The sequence below is a fragment of the Pollicipes pollicipes genome, unplaced genomic scaffold (genome assembly GCF_011947565.3).
Source record: "Pollicipes pollicipes isolate AB1234 unplaced genomic scaffold, Ppol_2.1 Scaffold_7231;HRSCAF=8579_pilon_pilon_pilon, whole genome shotgun sequence".
Taxonomy (NCBI): Eukaryota; Metazoa; Arthropoda; class Thecostraca; order Pollicipedomorpha; family Pollicipedidae; genus Pollicipes; species Pollicipes pollicipes.
The window spans coordinates 18,445,063-18,463,650 of record NW_023597034.1 but is presented as its reverse complement, the minus strand read 5'-3'; the positions used below and the strand labels follow the sequence as shown (position 1 = coordinate 18,463,650).

At 56.7% G+C, this 18,588-nt stretch overlaps 1 protein-coding gene across 1 annotated transcript in view; it reads right to left on the bottom strand.

The window, feature by feature from the left end:
* The window catches only part of SppL (signal peptide peptidase-like protein), a 41,202-nt gene extending 23,104 nt beyond the window's left edge, over positions 1-18,098 (bottom strand). Inside the window, exons 1-4 of the mRNA XM_037232840.1 lie at positions 17,840-18,098; positions 16,896-17,032; positions 16,579-16,656; positions 5,798-5,901 (exon numbers count right to left, since the gene is read on the bottom strand). Of these exons, the coding sequence (XP_037088735.1) occupies positions 5,798-5,901; positions 16,579-16,656; positions 16,896-16,921 (208 nt within the window). The 5' untranslated portion in view covers positions 16,922-17,032; positions 17,840-18,098. The remainder of the gene's footprint in view (positions 1-5,797; positions 5,902-16,578; positions 16,657-16,895; positions 17,033-17,839) is intronic.
* Between the last annotated feature and the right edge of the window lie 490 nt (positions 18,099-18,588).

The window sequence follows — 18,588 nt, the reverse complement described above, 5'->3', positions numbered from 1 at the left end:
GAACAGCAAAAAATGGGAGGTCCGCATTGTCGCGGTTCGCGGTCAGGAAGTAAAAATAAGGCGCTTTGTTATCATTTTGCCTACCAACACAGCTAGCCCACCGCACACAAGGCGGACCGCATAATTCCGATTTGGTTCTGCACATATTGCGACTTGAATTAAAGGAGACCGTGTGGCCGCATGAAATGTTCTGGTTGTATACTACATAAACAAACGCGGCCTTTAAAGGGAGTGCTCTACATTTGTATGGAACTGAAAAGGCCATCTCGAAAATCATTCGTTGCCGTTCACAGCCCTGTCTTTCTCAAGACTTAAAACTTCTGGTTTCTGGACTGTACGCCCGCGAAGATGCGCACACCATTTCGGGAAATCCCGCCATTCCAGTAGTCATGTGCCGATCAAGGCAGATAAAAATATAATCGTCGAGCACTTCATATTTGGCGTTCGTGAGCACGATTTGTAAATATAATGGCCGTCAACTGACTCCAGATCAATGTTGTACGAGGTATGATAACGTCATCAAACACTGACGTACTGAGGAGCATGTTTATTGAACAAAAAAATGTGTTTTAAAGGTATAGCAGAAGTAATGAATGAGCTCATTTGGTCATATCTGATGCTTGCTCCAACATCTTCAAATGTGGAACATCCTGTTTAACTACATTCCAGAGCATTCTCGTACAACCGGCGAATGTCGTGTCACTATTACCGTGTCCTTAAGCTCTCTGACCGTCCTACAATACCTGGGAATGACGCTGAAACCAACTCGACCATGGCGAATGTTTGCGCCGTTGTCATCCGCCAGCAGCACGGGCATATTTGTTTATTTATGACTCTTCCCCATGGTGGGTATCATTAATCTAGTCAGGTGCACACTGAAGGCAAAAGTGATGATTATTTGGAGTTCAGGGCACGCCGACTACCCTGGTCATATGTCGCCCATTTGTGGGTAAAAGCGACAACCATTCACACAATGGCAATAACAGCGTGATGGTGGCGATACATGCAAAAACAGCACGGACATGCCATTGTCATTTCTGTTGACCGCCCCGTGGTACGAGGAACGTTCCGCCACTCCGCGCCTCGGTGATCGCAGTCAGGAGGGAATGGTGCCCCGCACGCGCGGTCTATAGGAGATTGATCCTTGTTGCTACCAAGCGACATCTCTCCAGATGCCGTTCACCCTCGTTTCCCCTCTGGAACATCTCAGAACGTCTAACGAAGGGGGCTCTGAGGGCTGGCGGGCAGTCGTTTTATTTAGACCACTTAACATTTTGAGGCAATCTCGCCGACACAGCCTTTCCCTGGCACTCAGTCAAACTGGCGATTTGAGGGTTGGTGCGGTACGCCCACAGCGTCGTATCGCAGTGACAAGTCCTTGTTATTCTCGGTGTTCCAGTCGCCAGCACAGCTGATATTGCCTTCTATCGCACCCTTCCTATCACGTTACATTCAATCACACTGCTTTTGGCCAGGCAAAAAGGGGGGGGGGGAGCGCCACGTGGACGAGAATTACGCGTCCATCGTAACGGGGTTCTGCGGACCACAAGAGGGCCGCACCATGCATGGCTGCATCCGAGACTCATGACCCACGCCACAGAGATTGAGCGCCAGCGCCACCCCAGCCGCCGAGCGTCAGCAGCTAAGCCCTGTGCAGAGTTCAGCTCGGGCGTCCGACGCCGCCCCTCACAGTGTCACAGATCGCCAGCGTCCGAGCCCTACCCGCAGCTCAGATCAACTGGAATGGCACTTAACGTGTGCACCTTGTGCGTGAAGGAGACGCTTAGGCACAATGAGAAATCTCCGATAGCAATGCTGACGTTGATGTTTGGCAAGCACGCAAGAGGCAAAAGGGTTTGTTGTCGTTCCGCAGGGCGCCGACCCATGCGCCTTAATTGCAACGGGATGAATCGAAACGTGCTGGTTGGCGGTCGAAGACCGCATGAGCACTGTGGAAGTCAGCAGCCCTCCCGTCACTCATGCGTGGGTGACGCCGGGGGCAGCTCACGATGCTTGTGATCGTGCAGTCCGATTTCCGAACTTTGGGCATTTCGCCGGCCCACAAACGAAATAAGAAGTTAAGAATTGCAGCGTGATATGCAACAATAAGAAACATTCTAATCATAAAACGGCTATGCATCGGAGACGGGGTCAGGGCCGTCTCCAGAGCCGGCTGGCCGGCGGCGGCGGCGGCGGCGGCGCGCGCGTGACCACTGCCTCGCATTCGGGTCACGTCCGCCGCGGATGCGGGACAGGTTCAGCCTGAGCACTTTCTCTTTCTCCTGGTGCGCCTTTCGATTTCGGTGATGCCGGCGCTCCTTTCACCGGGCGACGCGCTGCGACCCCAACCGGCCGGGCCCGGCGCGGCCTGGCTGACGCCGCCCTCGGGCGACGGCGGCGGAGCAGCGGCAGGCGCGAGCCCAGGCCCCGTCCGGCGGCGGCCGAGCCCGCTCTCGTGCCGAGCGTGCCGCGGCCGTCACGAGCAGCGTCACGCACCGCTGGTGCCGCCACTCGCGCCACCGCCGCCGGCCGTCGGTGAAAGCCAGGGCAACGCTCGCCGCCGCCGGGGTGGCGCCCAAGGACAGCTAGCCGCAAGGTCGATGCCACGGTAGATCTCTGCCGCGTCTGTTCGCCATCGCCCCTCACAGGACAGAAAGTGCGGCCTGGCCGACGTCGGGGAAGAGGAAGCTGTGGCAATGAGGTCGGTGTTGGCTCGTTAGCACGCCCCGGATCTAAACGCCACCACGCCCGCGGCTCAACCGATTATGCCGGCCGATAGCCGCTTATTATGGAGGCCACGGGTAGGCGGCACTCTGACAGGAAGGGATGCGACAAACCCACCAGGACCGGTCATGGCCGGTGACCGACTGATCCCCGGATGCAGAAGATAGGTCAACATTTTCATAACATGACAATGGATGACACGACGACGAGAGAGAGAGACGTGAGGAGTGGCATCTTTACAATCATGGACAAAAACCAGCCACTGCACCTACTCTAGTAGCAGTCAGGTTGATTAATATCGAGGTGAAATCATTGCAACGCCATCAATGTAATTCAACACACAAATATGTCATGTAAATTCAAATGAAATGCGCTACTGAACCGCGATGTCTCGAAAAATCGGGTGCGTTTGCAGAATCTCACAAGAGGGGGCCTAACTAGAAAAAAAAATGATAAAAACAGCGCGGAGCAACAATGCCAAGCACCCTGCATGGCGTATCACCATATGGCATGTTTTCAAGCTACTTATCATGGCGGGTCCAACTGCATTTTTCAATTGCTGCTTTTTATCACGTGTCTTTTAATGAATGTAAACAACCAAATAATGGGGTGGAAGCATGTCGTCTTGTTCCACCCTCCTCTCTGTCACTGTGACAAATGACTCAGTCGCCGGATACGGATGACAGACTATATGCAATTATCTCGTCAAACGATCCGTTGAAATAACGAATGTAAAGTTCACATAACCACGTACCCACACGCACCGACAATGCCTGCGCCCGACATGCTATAGTTCGTGACCCATTTAGCAAGCAATCCTTTTCCCTCGTAGAGTCCACACAGCCTCCAGCATGTAGGCACTGGCTACAGGCCTTCCTATCGAGACTCGAGGCAGTGCACCCTCCAGTCTGCAGGAACTGCTTCCAGACAGACTCCAGCCTCCAGACACTGCCTCCAGACAGCCTCCAGCCTGCAGGCACTGGCTCCAGACAGCCCCCAGCCTGCGAGCACCGGCTCCAGACAGCCTCCAGCCTGCAGGCACTGGCCCCAGACAGCCTCCAGCCTGCAGGCACTGGCTCGACGGCCTCCAGCCTGCAGGCACTGGCTCCAGACAGCCTCCTGCCTGCAGGCACTGGCTCGACAGCCTCCAGCCTGCAGGCACTGGCTCCAGACAGCCTCTTGCCTGCAGGCACTGGCTCCAGACAGCCTCTTACCTGCAGGCACTGGCTCCAGACAGCCTCTTGCCTGCAGGCACTGGCTCCAGACAGCCTCTTGCCTGCAGGCACTGGCTCCAGACAGCCTCTTGCCTGCAGGCACTGGCTCCAGTGCTCCCCACCGAGAGCTGAGGCGGCCCGGGAGCGGGAGCGGCCGGCGCGTCGGCGGTGCGGCCACATCAGCCCTGGTAACCCGGGAGCACTGCAGCAAAGGGGGTCGGACGGCGCCAACGCTGGCCTGTTTGGTGCAGGGACGACACGCCGATCTCCGCCTGTGCATTTCAACCCATGCACTTTAATTTCTGAGACCACACCCGCGCACCCGACCTCAACCGGTGCACCGATCTCAACCCGGGCACAGCCCGCAGATCTCAACCGAACGCACTTTTGCTAGTTAAAACCTGTAAATATGTTACACTAAGTTCACTAACGTCGTTTCACTTCAATTTTAAGTAATTGAATTATGTCAGCTGTACACGCTTGTGTATAGCAGCAACGAACGTGCATCCTTAAGCAGGAGTTTTTTTTTTACTATTTACTAAACGTCTTTGTTTCCTTTTTCACAGAGCGGAGGAGGTTTGAAACGGCAGGTGTCGGTCAGCGATGCTCTGGCGTCCTCACACCGGCTGGCATCACGTTCCGCTACATGTGACGCTTGATGTCAGTGAGGTCAGACCTCGTCACTTACCACCACACTGGCCGTCAAAATGCATGGCCACTCTGCTATCACGAGCAGCCATTGTAGGGGCTAATAGTTGGCACCAGCGGACGTTGGCAGTCGACGAACGCTGATTTACGCACATTTAATAGCCCCCTCTCCCCCCCCCCCCCGCCCACACTGCCCATCATAGTCGCCTCCCGCCTAATGACACATCCAATTATACGACCACAATCCCCTGCCTTATCAGCGCAACACCACCCATCAGACACAACGGTCACATCTGACAAAGGACCGCCACTGACGCCGCCCCAAGGGGGCCGACCGTGACCAGGCCGTGTCCGCCGCCCACCGCGGGGGCCGACCGGTCGGCACCGGACGCTGGCGGTCTGGCGTCCGCCGCCGCAGCTCCTCCTCCCAAGCCCGGCACGCGCCCAGGGCTGGGGCAGGACGGCCCCACTGTCCGGCCCCCATCCCTCCCAGGGGCTCTGCAGTCAGCAGAGCGCCGCCCGCTGCCCTCGCCCGGCTCCCAGCCGCCGCCGACGGCCCCGCGGGGTGACGCACGCTCGCGTGCCTGAGTACGGCCCAGCTGGAGTCGGAGCGTTGCGATCGCGCCAGCTGCTGCAGCGCGGCACCGCGTTGGCGTGATTTCAAAATGCACGGTCACCGCGCTGGTTTGTGCAGTGGAAGCCATCTTATGCAATGCAGCAGGTATTTTTCCTTAAACTGACTGCTGCTTCTCAGAACAGGGACAATCCACGTACAGTGCACGAGCGCGTGGCCGCCCCGTTCACCTTCGTAAGGGTTCATGCTTCCCCACAAGAGTGTCCCTTCGTTTTATCTAAAAGAAGCGCATCGCCAGGCACGGCGCTAACGGAGTTGGCGCCGGCTGAGCAAGTTTCCCCTCGCGCTATCATATCGCATGTCATAAAGCACGTCTTTCCCTGAAGGCTCGCTGCCGTGACGACCCAGTTAAGGGCTACGAACACTTCCTATGCCAGCCACACTGACCCAGTACAGGGCAACGAACACTTCCCATGCCAGCTACGCTGAGCGGGTACAGGGCTACCCACGCTTCCTATGCCAGCCACGCTGACCCAGTGCAGGGCGAAAAATACTTCCAGCCTCGCTAACCGCCGTTATATTTGGCCATGAGGCAGCAACCCTTTCCATGCACAAGTCGAGACAGACAGACACTCACTTTGCTCCTGGGTGCCGGTGCAGTTGTACTCCGCACCGAGGCTCTTGGCCTTCTCCTTGTCCTTCACCTCCTGCTCCTGTGCCTCCTTCTCCATGTTGAGCGACCTGCAGAGAGAGGTGGTAGCATTAGCCCCACCCGGTTGGGGGTTGGCAGGAGGGCGGTGGCTGGGTCCGCGACGCGCCGCCCAGGAGCGGACGCCGCCGGCCGGCTGGCGCCCGGCGCCCAGCGGCCGGGGCTGAGGCCAGCTGCGGCGCCGTCAGACAGGCCGCCGCACATCAGCGCACAGCTCGGTCCTCCGCTCGGGCCGGCCGCCAAAGACACTGGCTCACGCATCGGTCCCGTCACCCGGGAGCAGCGCCGCTTGTGAGCCTACCTGGATTTGCTATGGTGCGCGGCCACTGATACAGCGCAGTGCATGACCCTTGTTACTACAGGCGCCAGACATGCACGTAGTCTCATAACAACGGTAGCAAAACATCGATGCCAATGAGTCCCGGGACGGCTGGCGGCCAACAGCCGCTATCAGGGTCTCCCGCTCCGAGGCAGTCATACGCGCCGTGAATGCAGAAGCTTCCGCCCGTCCAGTCCCAGACGGGTGCGTCGGCGTCGGCGGCGATGTGCGCCGGCGACACCGACGCCGGACGGCCGCTGCATGCATATAACCTCTTTCCTGCACTGCGCTCTGCAGCTATGACTCCCAGGAGCAAAAAGCCAGACTCCACCGCCAGCATCCATGGACAAAATGTTCGCCCTGTTTATCACAGGGGCACAATCATGGCATCGAACATCGACGTTAGAGTAGAAGAGCCGTACAAAGTTTCGTGCTGTCACAACCGGCTCGGCGGCCGGCCGGCCCCTGTTGCGGTCTCTGTGCGGCGCGGCCATGGCCGCGGTTCGCCGGGCCGAGCCGCTCTCCGCGGCACGTCTGATCCCCGGTCGCCGCCGTAAACAGGCGGAGAGCGCAGGCGCCGGCACGAGCGGCCGCCCGCCAGACCTGGCAGCAGCACGGACAGCAGCGGCCGCGGGCCTCACACGGCCACGTTCGAGACACAGCGGCCTGCAGATAAAGCCGCAAGACAGATTTTAACTAACGCCACGGCGCAAGCCAGCTCCCATCCGTCTTCAAAGGGAAACAGATGTCGGGACAGTGCGAGGTCCGTATCACCGGCACATTAAACACGCACGCCCTCCGTGATACGGTAAACACAGCAGTGGGCTGGGTACGTCAGCCGGGCAAACAGCCGACTCGCGGCCTTGCAGACGCCCAAATACCCTCCAGACCCCGCCCCTATTACAAAAACGCCCCACCGCTTCGAGTGTGCCGAAGCACACTGTTCTATCATTCTTATCACGGGCCCCGGCCGCCAGCGCTCGATGTAATCCTCGTTAACTTTCTTGGAGAACTGACGCACCACACGTCCCTGGTGTGCCGCAAGAAAAGAGCAACAAGTGTCAATAAAAAAAGAAAATGGAAAAGCTGTCTGCAAGTACAGAAGGCAGGCGGCCAACACGACGTAGTTGGTCGTCGGGTTCGCGATTGGATGCAGCTGAAGCTGGTCGCACTTCGGGTACGGAACAGACGCCAGATGTCCTGCTACACACCCGGCGGTGCTCGTGTCACTGCAGACACATGAGTCCCAGTGTGGCGAGGACATTTGGGCCGGCCTCGGCGCTGGTGCAGCTTGAGACACATTCATCACAGAGCAGCCTGGCACGGGGTCAGTGCCGACCTATCCGGCTGAGGCACCGCTCCGGTCCGGCCGATACTGACAGAGCAGCCTGGCCTGGCATGGGGTCAGGCCGACCTATCCGGCTGAGGCACCGCTCCGGTCCGGCCGATACTGACAGAGCAGCCTGGCCTGGCATGGGGTCAGTGCCGACCTATCCGGCTGAGGCACTGCTCCGGTCCGGCCGATACTGACAGAGCAGCCTGGCCTGGCACGGGGGCAGCGCCCACCTATCCGGCTGAGGCACCGCTCCGGTCCGACCGATACTGACAGAGCAGCCTGGCCTGGCATGGGGTCAGTGCCGACCTATCCGGCTGAGGCACCGCTCCGGTCCGGCCGATACTGACAGAGCAGCCTGGCCTGGCATGGGGTCAGTGCCGACCTATCCGGCTAAGGCACCGCTCCGGTCCGGCCGATACTGACAGAGCAGCCTGGCCTGGCACGGGGGCAGCGCCCACCTATCCGGCTGAGGCACCGCTCCGGTCCGGCCGATACTGACGCACCGCCGGCTGCCAGGGCTATCGTAACGACACACTGCGTCTCTCTGTTATTGAGAAGCTGTTCCGGCGCCAGCTATCCCGCGGAGTGACGCGACCACCCGACCACCGTCCACCGGTCCCCAGCAGCTGAGGCGGGACGCCGCCAGACTTACGGCACTGCTCCGTGGGCCAGACAGTACGGTCCGCCAGCGGTCCCCAGCAGCTGAGGCGGGACGCCACCAGCCCGGGTTACGGCACTGTTCCGTGGGCCAGACAGTACGGTCCGCCAGCGGTCCCCAGCAGCTGAGGCGGGACGCCACCAGCCCGGGTTACGGCACTGTTCCGTGGGCCAGACAGTACGGTCCGCCGGCGGTCCCCAGCAGCTGAGGCGGGACGCCACCAGCCCGGGTTACGGCACTGCTCCGTGGGCCAGACAGTACGGTCCGCCGGCGGTCCCCAGCAGCTGAAGCGGGACGCCACCAGCTCGAGTCACCGCACTGTTCCGCGGGCCCCACAGCATGGTGCGCCGCCGGTTGACGCATCGGGCCCATAGCCGGCACGGCGTGCTGAGGCCATCGCGGCGCCGAGTCGACGCTACACCTGGAGCTACCGGGCCTGGCAACGCTGCGTTACCTGAGGCCATCACGGCGCCCAGTCGACACTACACCTGCAGTTACCGGGCCTGGCAACGCTGCGTTACCCGAGGCCATCACGGCGCCGAGTCGACACTACACCTGCAGCTACCAGGCCTGGCAACGCTGCGTTACCTGAGGCCGTCACGGCGCCGGGTCGACACTACACCTGCAGCTACCAGGCCTGGCAACGCTGCGTTACCTGAGGCCAGCACGGCGCCGAGTCGACACCACACCTGCAGCTACCGGGCCTGGCAACGCTGCGTTACCTGAGTTCAATAAGCAGAAAAGCTCATATAGTTGATAGGAGTACGGATGGTCGACCAGACACAGATGCAAATAACTCGCAGCACGATGGTTGTGAAAGGGGCTACAGCTCCAGTACTACCGCCACCTGAAGGGGGAGTCTCGGAGGAGTCATATAAGCATCAGCGCGATGCAATAGTCGCCATTAACAATGCGCCTCACGTCCACGTAAGCGCTAGGCCCTGCCGCTTCACACAAGGCACCGGGCGCAACACCAATCCTCATGCCAAGTACACGGTGCAACGCCGAATGAACTTCACATCGACGCACCCCCTAATACCCCCACCTGGCACAGAGTGTATTGGATCAAGCTCTGGCGTCGTCACTGTGACTGACACGCTCGAGACCCGCCGCGTTAGCTTCGCCAGGCATGAACTGCCCACCCGCCGGGTCAACAGTTAATTAAGCCAGCGATCATGCCAGGCACAGCCGTCGTTTGTATCCGCTCCACGAGGCCGGCCTAGATATTGTAATACACGGCAGCCTGTTGGTCGAACCGTCAACAACACAAGCGAGTCGACGAACACCAGTTCAGCAGCCATCGGCTCAGGACAGGCGTGCAGTGTCAGATGCACAGCGCCGGGCTGGGGCACCAGCCAGTCAATCAGCAGTGCGGCATCAATCAACCAATCAGCGATTATTTTGGGGCCGCATGAAAGGCAGTCAAAACAGACTGAGACAGATATGAGGGACAGATAAAGATAAGACATGAGGGATGAGACAGACAGATATGAGGGATGAAAAGACAGATATGAGGGATGTTTCGTGTCCGGATCTCACCACCCATGGACGGTGTCGTGTGAGTAGTTAGCAGCATGGCGGCGAAGGCCCCAACAGCGCCATACCCTTTGTGTTCAATCCAAAACAACAAAAAACATATGTCTTCGGGCTTCGACCATCGCCGACCAACATAGATCTAAATGGCGGACCAGACTAAATTTAAAAAATCACACATCGTGTAAACTTCTGGGACACGAAATGCCCCCAGATGTGCAAATGCAGACAGACAAGACATCCAGCTAAATGCATTTAGTGCGCGCAGATTTCAGCAGAAGAACCCACGCTCGCCAGTCGACACCACATCAGCTTCCGCCGCGGGAAGACTGTCAAATGCGCTCGGTGCTCGCTGCTGAGGTCCAATGGCCCGACCGGCGGCGCCGGTCGCCGCGGCCCACATCAACCCCGTGCCCAGCCTCAGGCGGAGCGGAGCGCACCACGCGCCGACCCGGCGCCCCAGCGTGTCGGGTCGGCCCGGCTCGGCCGGTCGTCAGCCGGTGGTCGGGGCGGGGCGCACCACGCGCCGACCCGGCGCCCCAGCGTGTCGGGTCGGCCCGGGTCGGCCCGGCTCGGCCGGTCGTCAGCCGGTGGTCGGGGCGGGGCGTGCCAGGCGCCTCCTGCGCACGGCCCGGCTCACCGCGAGCGAGCCCGATCAATGGCCTGACCCGGCGCCGTCCACGGCCCCGGCGACAGCCCCGCCGCTGACCGGCCACCCCACCCCACCTGATCTGACCTGACCTGAAACTGTCAGAGACGGACACCCGGCGCCGTCCGCGGCCCCGGTGACAGCTCCCGCCGCTGACCGGCCACACCACACTACCCCACCTGACCTGACCTGAGAGGTCAGAGACGGACACTCGGCGCCGTCCGCGGCCCCGGCGACAGCTCCCGTCGCTGACCGGCCACCCCACCCCACCCGACCTGACCTGACCTGACCTGAGAGGTCAGAGGCGGACACCCGGCGCCGTCCGCGGCCCCGGCGACAGCTCCCGTCGCTGACCGGCCACCCCACCCCACCCCAACCAACCTGACCTGACCTGAGACGGTCAGAGACGGACACTCGGCGCCGTCCGCGGCCCCGGCGACAGCTCCCGCCGCTTACCGGCCACCTCACCCCACCCCAACCCACCTGACCTGACCTGAGACGGTCAGAGACGGACACTCGGCGCCGTCCGCGGCCCCGGCGACAGCTCCCGCCGCTGACCGGCCACACCACCCCACCCCACCTGACCTGACCTAACCTGACCTGACTCGGTCAGAGACGGACCGCGTGTGTGAGGACCTACCTCCGGCGATAGAGACACCCGACCCGTCTCCACGAGCGGGACCGGCCACCGCTACTAGACCATACGAGAGCACCAGACCGGGACGGAACAACACAGCAGGCGGCGGTAATCCCGACCGCCCTCCAGACAGGCTTGCACGGAGCGCGCAGTGCTATCGACATGAAGCGCGTCACCGATTCCTCCCTCACTGTGGAGTTGACGATCTGGGAAACACGACACCAATCGCCCTTGAGAACAGCGTGGCCCTGCGATGAGCCACCCAATGCGAATAAACCACACAGCTGTAACTAGGGCCAGCTGTGCATATTACACCACCTTCTGTCGAGTAGGGATGATGTCGGTACGACCTCTGCCGATTGCTCACCCCATTTGCGATGTGCTAGACCGAATTAAAAGAAATGCTCCACATTTGTATGGGGCTTCGAACTGAAATAGACATCTCGAAGATCATTCGGTGCAGTTCACAGCACTGCCCTTCTCAAGACCTATGTTTTCCCCTTCCCTTTCAAGACCCTTCTAGTTTTTAAGCCACATGCCAGCAAAGATGCGCAGACTTTTACGGGGAGATTATTACAAGGTCGTCCAAGCATCTATGTCAAATTAACGTCATAGGCCGTTCAAAGCCGGCGTTCGTAAGATAACTTTCGGATACAACGGCAGTTACTTGGTTCTCATTCCATGTTTGCATGGCATGATGACGCAATCGAACAATGACATATTGAGAAGAATGTTTACGTAACAGAAAAATTGTACTGTTTAAAGCAGATTTCTCCCCTTAAAAGGTAACCAATGGTTACAATGAGGTTATCTCATCGTATTTGATGTTTGCTTCAATATCTTCAAATATGGAAGATTTACTTTAGGAGCAAAATTGGGCCGTTGTCCGCACATTACAAACCACTTCTGCCAACGTCCTTTCAAGTTTTATTGTATGACTTATGTCAGAAAGGGGCAAACCAGTTCAGTTTGTGTTGTGTTATCCGTAGCGTAGCTTTTCGCATGTCCACTGGGTGCAGGATGCCCCGCGCCGGCCACTCTTCGCTGCGCAGCGTCGCGTTGTCACGTGGCGAGAGGCGGAACAGAACTCACAATTACGATAACGTCGCGACCAATAGGATCTCGCAACGCGCTCCACACCGCCACCTTTGTGTGAGACGGAGCGGAACGCTGCCTTTCCGCAGATGCAAAATGGAACGTCAATCATCTATATCCGCTCATCGCGGGGGATTACTGCGGAACACACCATTGTCTGGTATCGTGGCTGGATGAGGTTTATCGCCAGTGATTTGTTGATATCAAGGTGCGCGTGATTTTGGTTGTTGTGCTACACAAGAGCTCCGCTGCCCTTCGCACCTCAGTGTGACGCTACGCAACGAAAGGGGGCCACCGTGCCTTGACGCTGGCTAAGTCGGAACACTTCTAACTCCAATTGGAAAATGTGAGGTCACCCCAGGCCACGACATGATTTTCCAAGACCGACCTTTCTTGACCCTGCACTCAGAACTTTATGTATAGTGGTGATTTACTGATACTTCTTAATACATTCAGTCCTTGCTTGGATATATTTCTGCGATCAGAGCTGACGTTAATCAGTGATTACTTGAACCCTGACTCCACGATCCGATCGTGAAATTTCATTTCAACGACACAATTTTGCGGCGAAAGTTGAGCGCTCGGCGCCGCGCGCCCGGCGCTCTAGCGGTACCGAACGTTACGACACGTTATTTGACCCTGAGCGGCCGTCGCCACCGACCGCAGGCCATCCTAGTCAGGGGCTAGCGAGCGCGTGCAGCGACCAAGCTCCTCACCCCGCCGCACATGTGCTGCGAGTCAGGCGCCCCAACCGATGAAGCTACAGGCCGGACTTGATAATTTGGTGACAACATAGCAGGTGGTGGCTGAAAGTCTTATGTGACGCGAAGAAAGCTTCCTCATCCCGATGGCCAAAAGCCATCATGATTCATCGAACGTCCCTGGGGACACACCAGGCAACCCGGAGGACGGGACAGGGCAGGGTCTGCACCCCCGTCCTGTCGCTGACGAGGGCTAGCCATCTGTCATGACGGCAACAACAAACAGACAGATGCACTGCATGTCATAATGTGATAGGGCAAGTCGTCCCCAGCCGACGAGCATTACTTACGCTACAAGTTATGCCAGTCATTTGCTAACTGGCCCACCTATCCATTTCCCAGCCGTGAACGTGAGCATTTTGCAACGCCACCACGGGGAACACTTAACTAACGACCAGGGATTAAAAAGACATCGTCAACCAGCTCGGGCTTTTGCCATCACGCGGATACTCGACTGGTGTGTTTGTGGACATACAGCCGCGTCTGTTTCCATACAAACGTGACCAAGGGCACCCCATCACCGGAACAGGTTTTCCTGCCATTCGCTAAATTTTTAACGCCATAGCTGGCGGTCACCACGTCGGCGACAGCTAATTCACAAAATCTTTCTAATTCTTTATTGAAATCTACAGATATCAGCCGTACCGAAGAGTTCAGGAAGACTTAAATGTCCACTAGCTCCGAAGTGTTGCTTTACAAATCTGCTAATGCCATGTAGACTTGCGCATTGGTCCCGGTTCTATCTCGCCGCATAAGCGATTTAGCTTTACATGAGCAGAAGCAAGGTTCGTGACCGCCAGGACCGACCCGGGGAGACAGAAATCGCAATTACCAGGTAGGTTTCACACCATCGCCGCCACCCACGGTGTCGGACCAGCAGCCGTCCGTCAGCCCACACCATCGCCAGCCATCCAGCCCGCGGGGCCAGCGATCGTCCGTCAGCCCCCACCATCGCCAGCCATCCAGCCCGCGGGGCCAGCGATCATCCGTCAGCCCCCACCGTCGCCAGCCATCCAGCCCGCGGGGCCAGCGATCGTCTGTCAGCCCCCACCATCGCCAGCCATCCAGCCCGCGGGCCAGCGATCGTCCGTCGGCTCCCAACATCGCCGCCACCCAGCCCGTCGGGCCAGCGGCCGTCAGCCGGCCAGCCCGCCTGCTGCCATCACTGCTCGATGGCCTGTGTCGTGCGGCCGGTCGGGGCCAGCATGGCGTGTCCAAGATGGCGAGTTCAAGGTGAGGCGGTGCCGCCCGGCCCGCAACGGCGGCCCCTCCCCCTCCCCCAGGACGGCCAAACAGCGCGCGACCACGCGTCACGAGCATCACACCCTTCTCCCCGCCGACCCGACGCAGTGCGGAGCGTGACCTGGCCGGTCCGCGGCGAAACCAGAGGTCATCGACGGGCTCGTGGTCACTGCCGGCCAAGCAAAACAGCCGAGATGACGGCGAGGGCGGGTCGGGGCGGGGCGGGGCTGAGCTGAGGCGCGAAGCCCGAGTGGAGCCAGCCGTCAACAGCACCAGCCGCCCTGACGCGCGACGGCCGCCAGCCGGGGCCCACGGAGGGGTCGGTCCGCGCGCACGCCCGGCGCCACCACCCCGTTGCCAGCCGCGCTGGTGTGCTCTCTGCAACACGCGAGTGACCGGGCGCCGCGCCGCCGCCCCAGCTGGCACGCGCTGCGCGCCCAGTCTTCGCGCGTGGGTCACGCTTCATGGATGTGACCACTGACGCAAAACAATGGGCTAACCGCCGGGGTCGCAAACATCGGAGGGCGCTGTGCCTGGCAACACGATCTGTCGCGTAACGGACATCTGTTGAGCGCACGGTAGGCGAGGCCGTGCACCTTAACGGCCAGAGGGTCAAGGTGTGTCTATCGTGTCGTCGAGCCAATGTGTTAGTCGGCGAGCTACTTAAAAACCATAATTACATTAATACTACAAAAAGTAGCCCCGCGAACGCATTGATGAATAAGCGTTACGCATCGGAGCGGAATAGCATAAAACCGTGTGCGCATGGTCAATCACAGACGTGCTTCTCACTTTACCGTCTCACATCAGCATGAACAGAGGACGCTGTCCGCTTTGTGCGCGTGGAGCTGAACATAAGTGGTGTTCTCTTCAAGTGGGCTACTGATTCGTGACTGAAGTTGTTGGGGATTTTATTAACCGCAGGTGCAGAAGCTAGGGAAGGCCCGGAACGCTGGTCGAGTTCACGCGGCATTGGAACCTGCGCTGACACCATCCATCTTTAGAAGCAGCGCGCCGGAAACAGGCAGTACCCCGAAGACCGAGCATCTACAGCACAATATCCAGGGTCGCCATTTTTTTAAAAATGACTGGGGAAAGAGTGAGCCGAAGATCCGACGACTTAAGCCTCTCCCCCTCCCCCCAATTTTTTATCGACGGATGTATACCCGCGTGGCACTTTGTTTTGGCGAAAGGCAAGTTACATTGTACATTTTTGTGGCATCTAAAAAAGTATTTGGTTTAAGCAGATGGCAGTCCTGCAGGGATGGACCCGAGGGTGAGGGGGCACTGGCGGCACGTGCCCCTTCTGATATGAAAAATAAAGACGGCCCCCTGGAGACCGCCTTAGGGCGTCGAACGCACACTTCCACGGCGGCCATGGGCGACGGCGCGTATTTTAAGTTGCGGGGCGGAGAGAGGGTTAGGTATGAAGGCCATCTGTCATTCCCGTACTCCTGAGCTTTTCAGCTTAACCCCTCAGACCTTTGCGTCTCTTATGGCCCTAGCTATGTTAAGTTGACTGCATCGACTGTGTACTCAGTTGTTATGTGTTAGCTAGCGGGGTGAGCCAACACAACTTTACGTGACGAGGTAACGGGGTGCAGTAATGTTCGTATGTGCACTGCCCTACACGGTAAACACATCTGTTTTGTTTGTATGGGGCGGTAAACATCCGGCTACACCTACAGATCCGGTTACGGGGTTTCGGGATCAAGCCGTTTGGTCAAATTGCACAATCTGCTCCAATCATATATGTTTCCTCGGATTCAGGTCCCGGAGTCTACCGTGTAAAATGCTGCTCTGTTTACCACGCGCCCGGGTGGCCGGTTGAATACCCTTCACTTGGGTGGGTAGTCAATTGAACACCCTGAGATCTTGAAAACCAAGAGAGCTAGAAATACCAATTTTACAGGGCGGGTTGAACTGTATGTGAGATAACTGGTGTAAAAATTTGAGATTCCTAGGTCATGGGCTTCTGGTCAAACAAAGTCAAAATTTATATTTGTGTCCAAAGTGCAGTCAGATCTCATGTAACCACACTGAGCCTGGAAACCTGTTCTAAGCCAAAATTCACCAGTTTTCACTTAAATTCAGGACCTATTTGTTGGCCTTAATGTCATGGTGACAAAATTGCTAGCAGATTGCTTCCATTTTGGCATTTGACTAAACATCAAGGATTAAGCTAGGCAGCATGTTCCTCAAACAAAATGTTGACCTGGGTCATTTTAGGTCAGTGATGTAGGTCAAGGTAGGCAGTTGAAGCCACATGATCAACAAACTGTGCAACCCCTCTAAAATTAGTCATAATGAGACTAGAAATAAACCACTCGTTCACAGGAATCAACATTCCTAGCCCAGTCGGTATCTGTGTGGGGCCCTGCTGGCTTCCATGCCTTACAGGGCTTCCCATGCCTTCCAGCAAAGATGTTTGGGAACACCAACTTGCTGCAACCCATGCACTTGTGTGTAGTTTGCTTACCTGAATGAGCCATATACGATGAGCAGGATGGAGATGACAAAGGTGGAGACACGAGATGAGTCCACCACAGAGAATGTCCTGTGGATCAGGAGGCTGGTCAGATGAAGCCATGATGCCAGGGCGGGGTGCAGGATGCCGCTGATACAGCATAAATGTGGATTTGATATATGGCCATAGGGCTGAAAAGAGCTGCATGAAAAACCTGAATCTAACATAAAGTGGTTTATCCTCGACATGTTCCTTCCAGTAGGGTTCCAACATGATGCAGTAAGGAGACAACAATTCTTGAAATACAATCAGCAGAAATAAAGACTCACTGGTAATCAGCATCTGCAGCAGGCATGATTGTCAATGTGGCTTGCGTTCACAATAATCACAATTTTCACAGTGGAAGTCTGAGATGACCTCTATCACATCAGTTTCCAAAGGGATATCTCTCTCACTCAACTGCTCCCTGCAACAAAAGACAAGAACATCCTGAACAGCAGTCATTTTCTGCACTAGAAGTTGGCATGACCAGGCAGAAAAATGCACACAGAGCCCATGGTCAGCAACAGAATGTCAAATTATGACAAACTCTCTACAGACACTGATGGTTTTGATAGAACATAAGTGGTAATGCCACTGCACTGTAATCAACTTCTTCTCATCATAGCTGGCTCATAAATAAAGGTGTACTGAAAAGACAGAAAAATAAAATGTTTCTTGTACAGATCTATCAAAAATATATTCCACTTCTTATAAAAATGGTTATTTTTCCAAATGGACCCAAATCTAGGCAGTGCTCCTAAACATTTGTCCCCAGTTCAATTACACCATTCATTCTGTACCTACTGACATGCTAAGGTGCACAAACAACATATGTCATTTTACACCCACACTTGCCTCCATGATTTGAAATGAAGTAATCATCAGACTTGCTAGTGAAAAAGATCAAGTCTTCTGTTAAACAAGAGTGTAAACTGAAAATATATCACCAGAAACTCAGCACCTCAGGACCTAACAACAGACCCTTCAACCTAACAGCTACCTGCCTTTTTGCTACCCCAACACTGATGTCAAATAAAGAAGCATGTTAGTAAGCACCTGCCGATCAAGCCACAAACCTGCCATCAAAGCGCGTCCACGACCGTACGGACGTGAGTATGCGGACAAAAATCTAGGGAATTTGAGAACAGCAAGGGTGTATGCGTTCAAGACCACCCTAGCGAAACCCCTGTCACTTCAACATGTCTGGAATCCCAGCCCAGCAGGCACTCACCTTCCTGCCTAACCTAACGAGACGGGTCCTCCCCCGTACAGACTCGCAGCTAGACTGAGCGCAAGTGAACCACTTTCATTTTCGTTCGCGTACGGGAACGCCCCGCGGCAAACGTGAAGGAAACGATAGGTGGCGAGTACTCTCTCTTGAGAACGCGCTGAACGTCGTCATGTGATGCAAGTAAAGGGAGTAATTGTATTCCAATCACCACCCCCGCGCAACCAACACAAACGTCAACAATCGCGAATGCACGACCGCAACACAGCGCCCTGCAGCGATTGGGTGCGATTAGACGCGGATCGATCGTCGCTTGAGCACAGTGTAGAGCTGTAGGATTCGAGCCCAACTACCCGAGACTCTTCTGGCACGATGCTTTGCTAATACCTTAGCGCACTTGGTTAAATCAGCCATTTGTGGATGCGAAAAACATTCATGAACGATAAATATGCCTACCTCTCAAAAAACGGCATTATATTAAGCCACAGTTCAGTATGTGGTAGTACATGAATCGCTGCCGCTTTCCTGCAGAACAGTTTGGGAAAATAAACGAAGTAACGCAATTGTTCCAGATTTTCTCCTCAGCGCTCAATAGTTATATTCCTCTCTCCCAACATAACACTTATGTGGGATTTCATACATACATTGCAATGACGCATTTGCTCACAGCACAGTTGACACACTTGCTCAAGCATATTGGAACTATCAGCGTACCAAGGGCGAAGCCGATGGACTCGACGTCAGAAAGTATT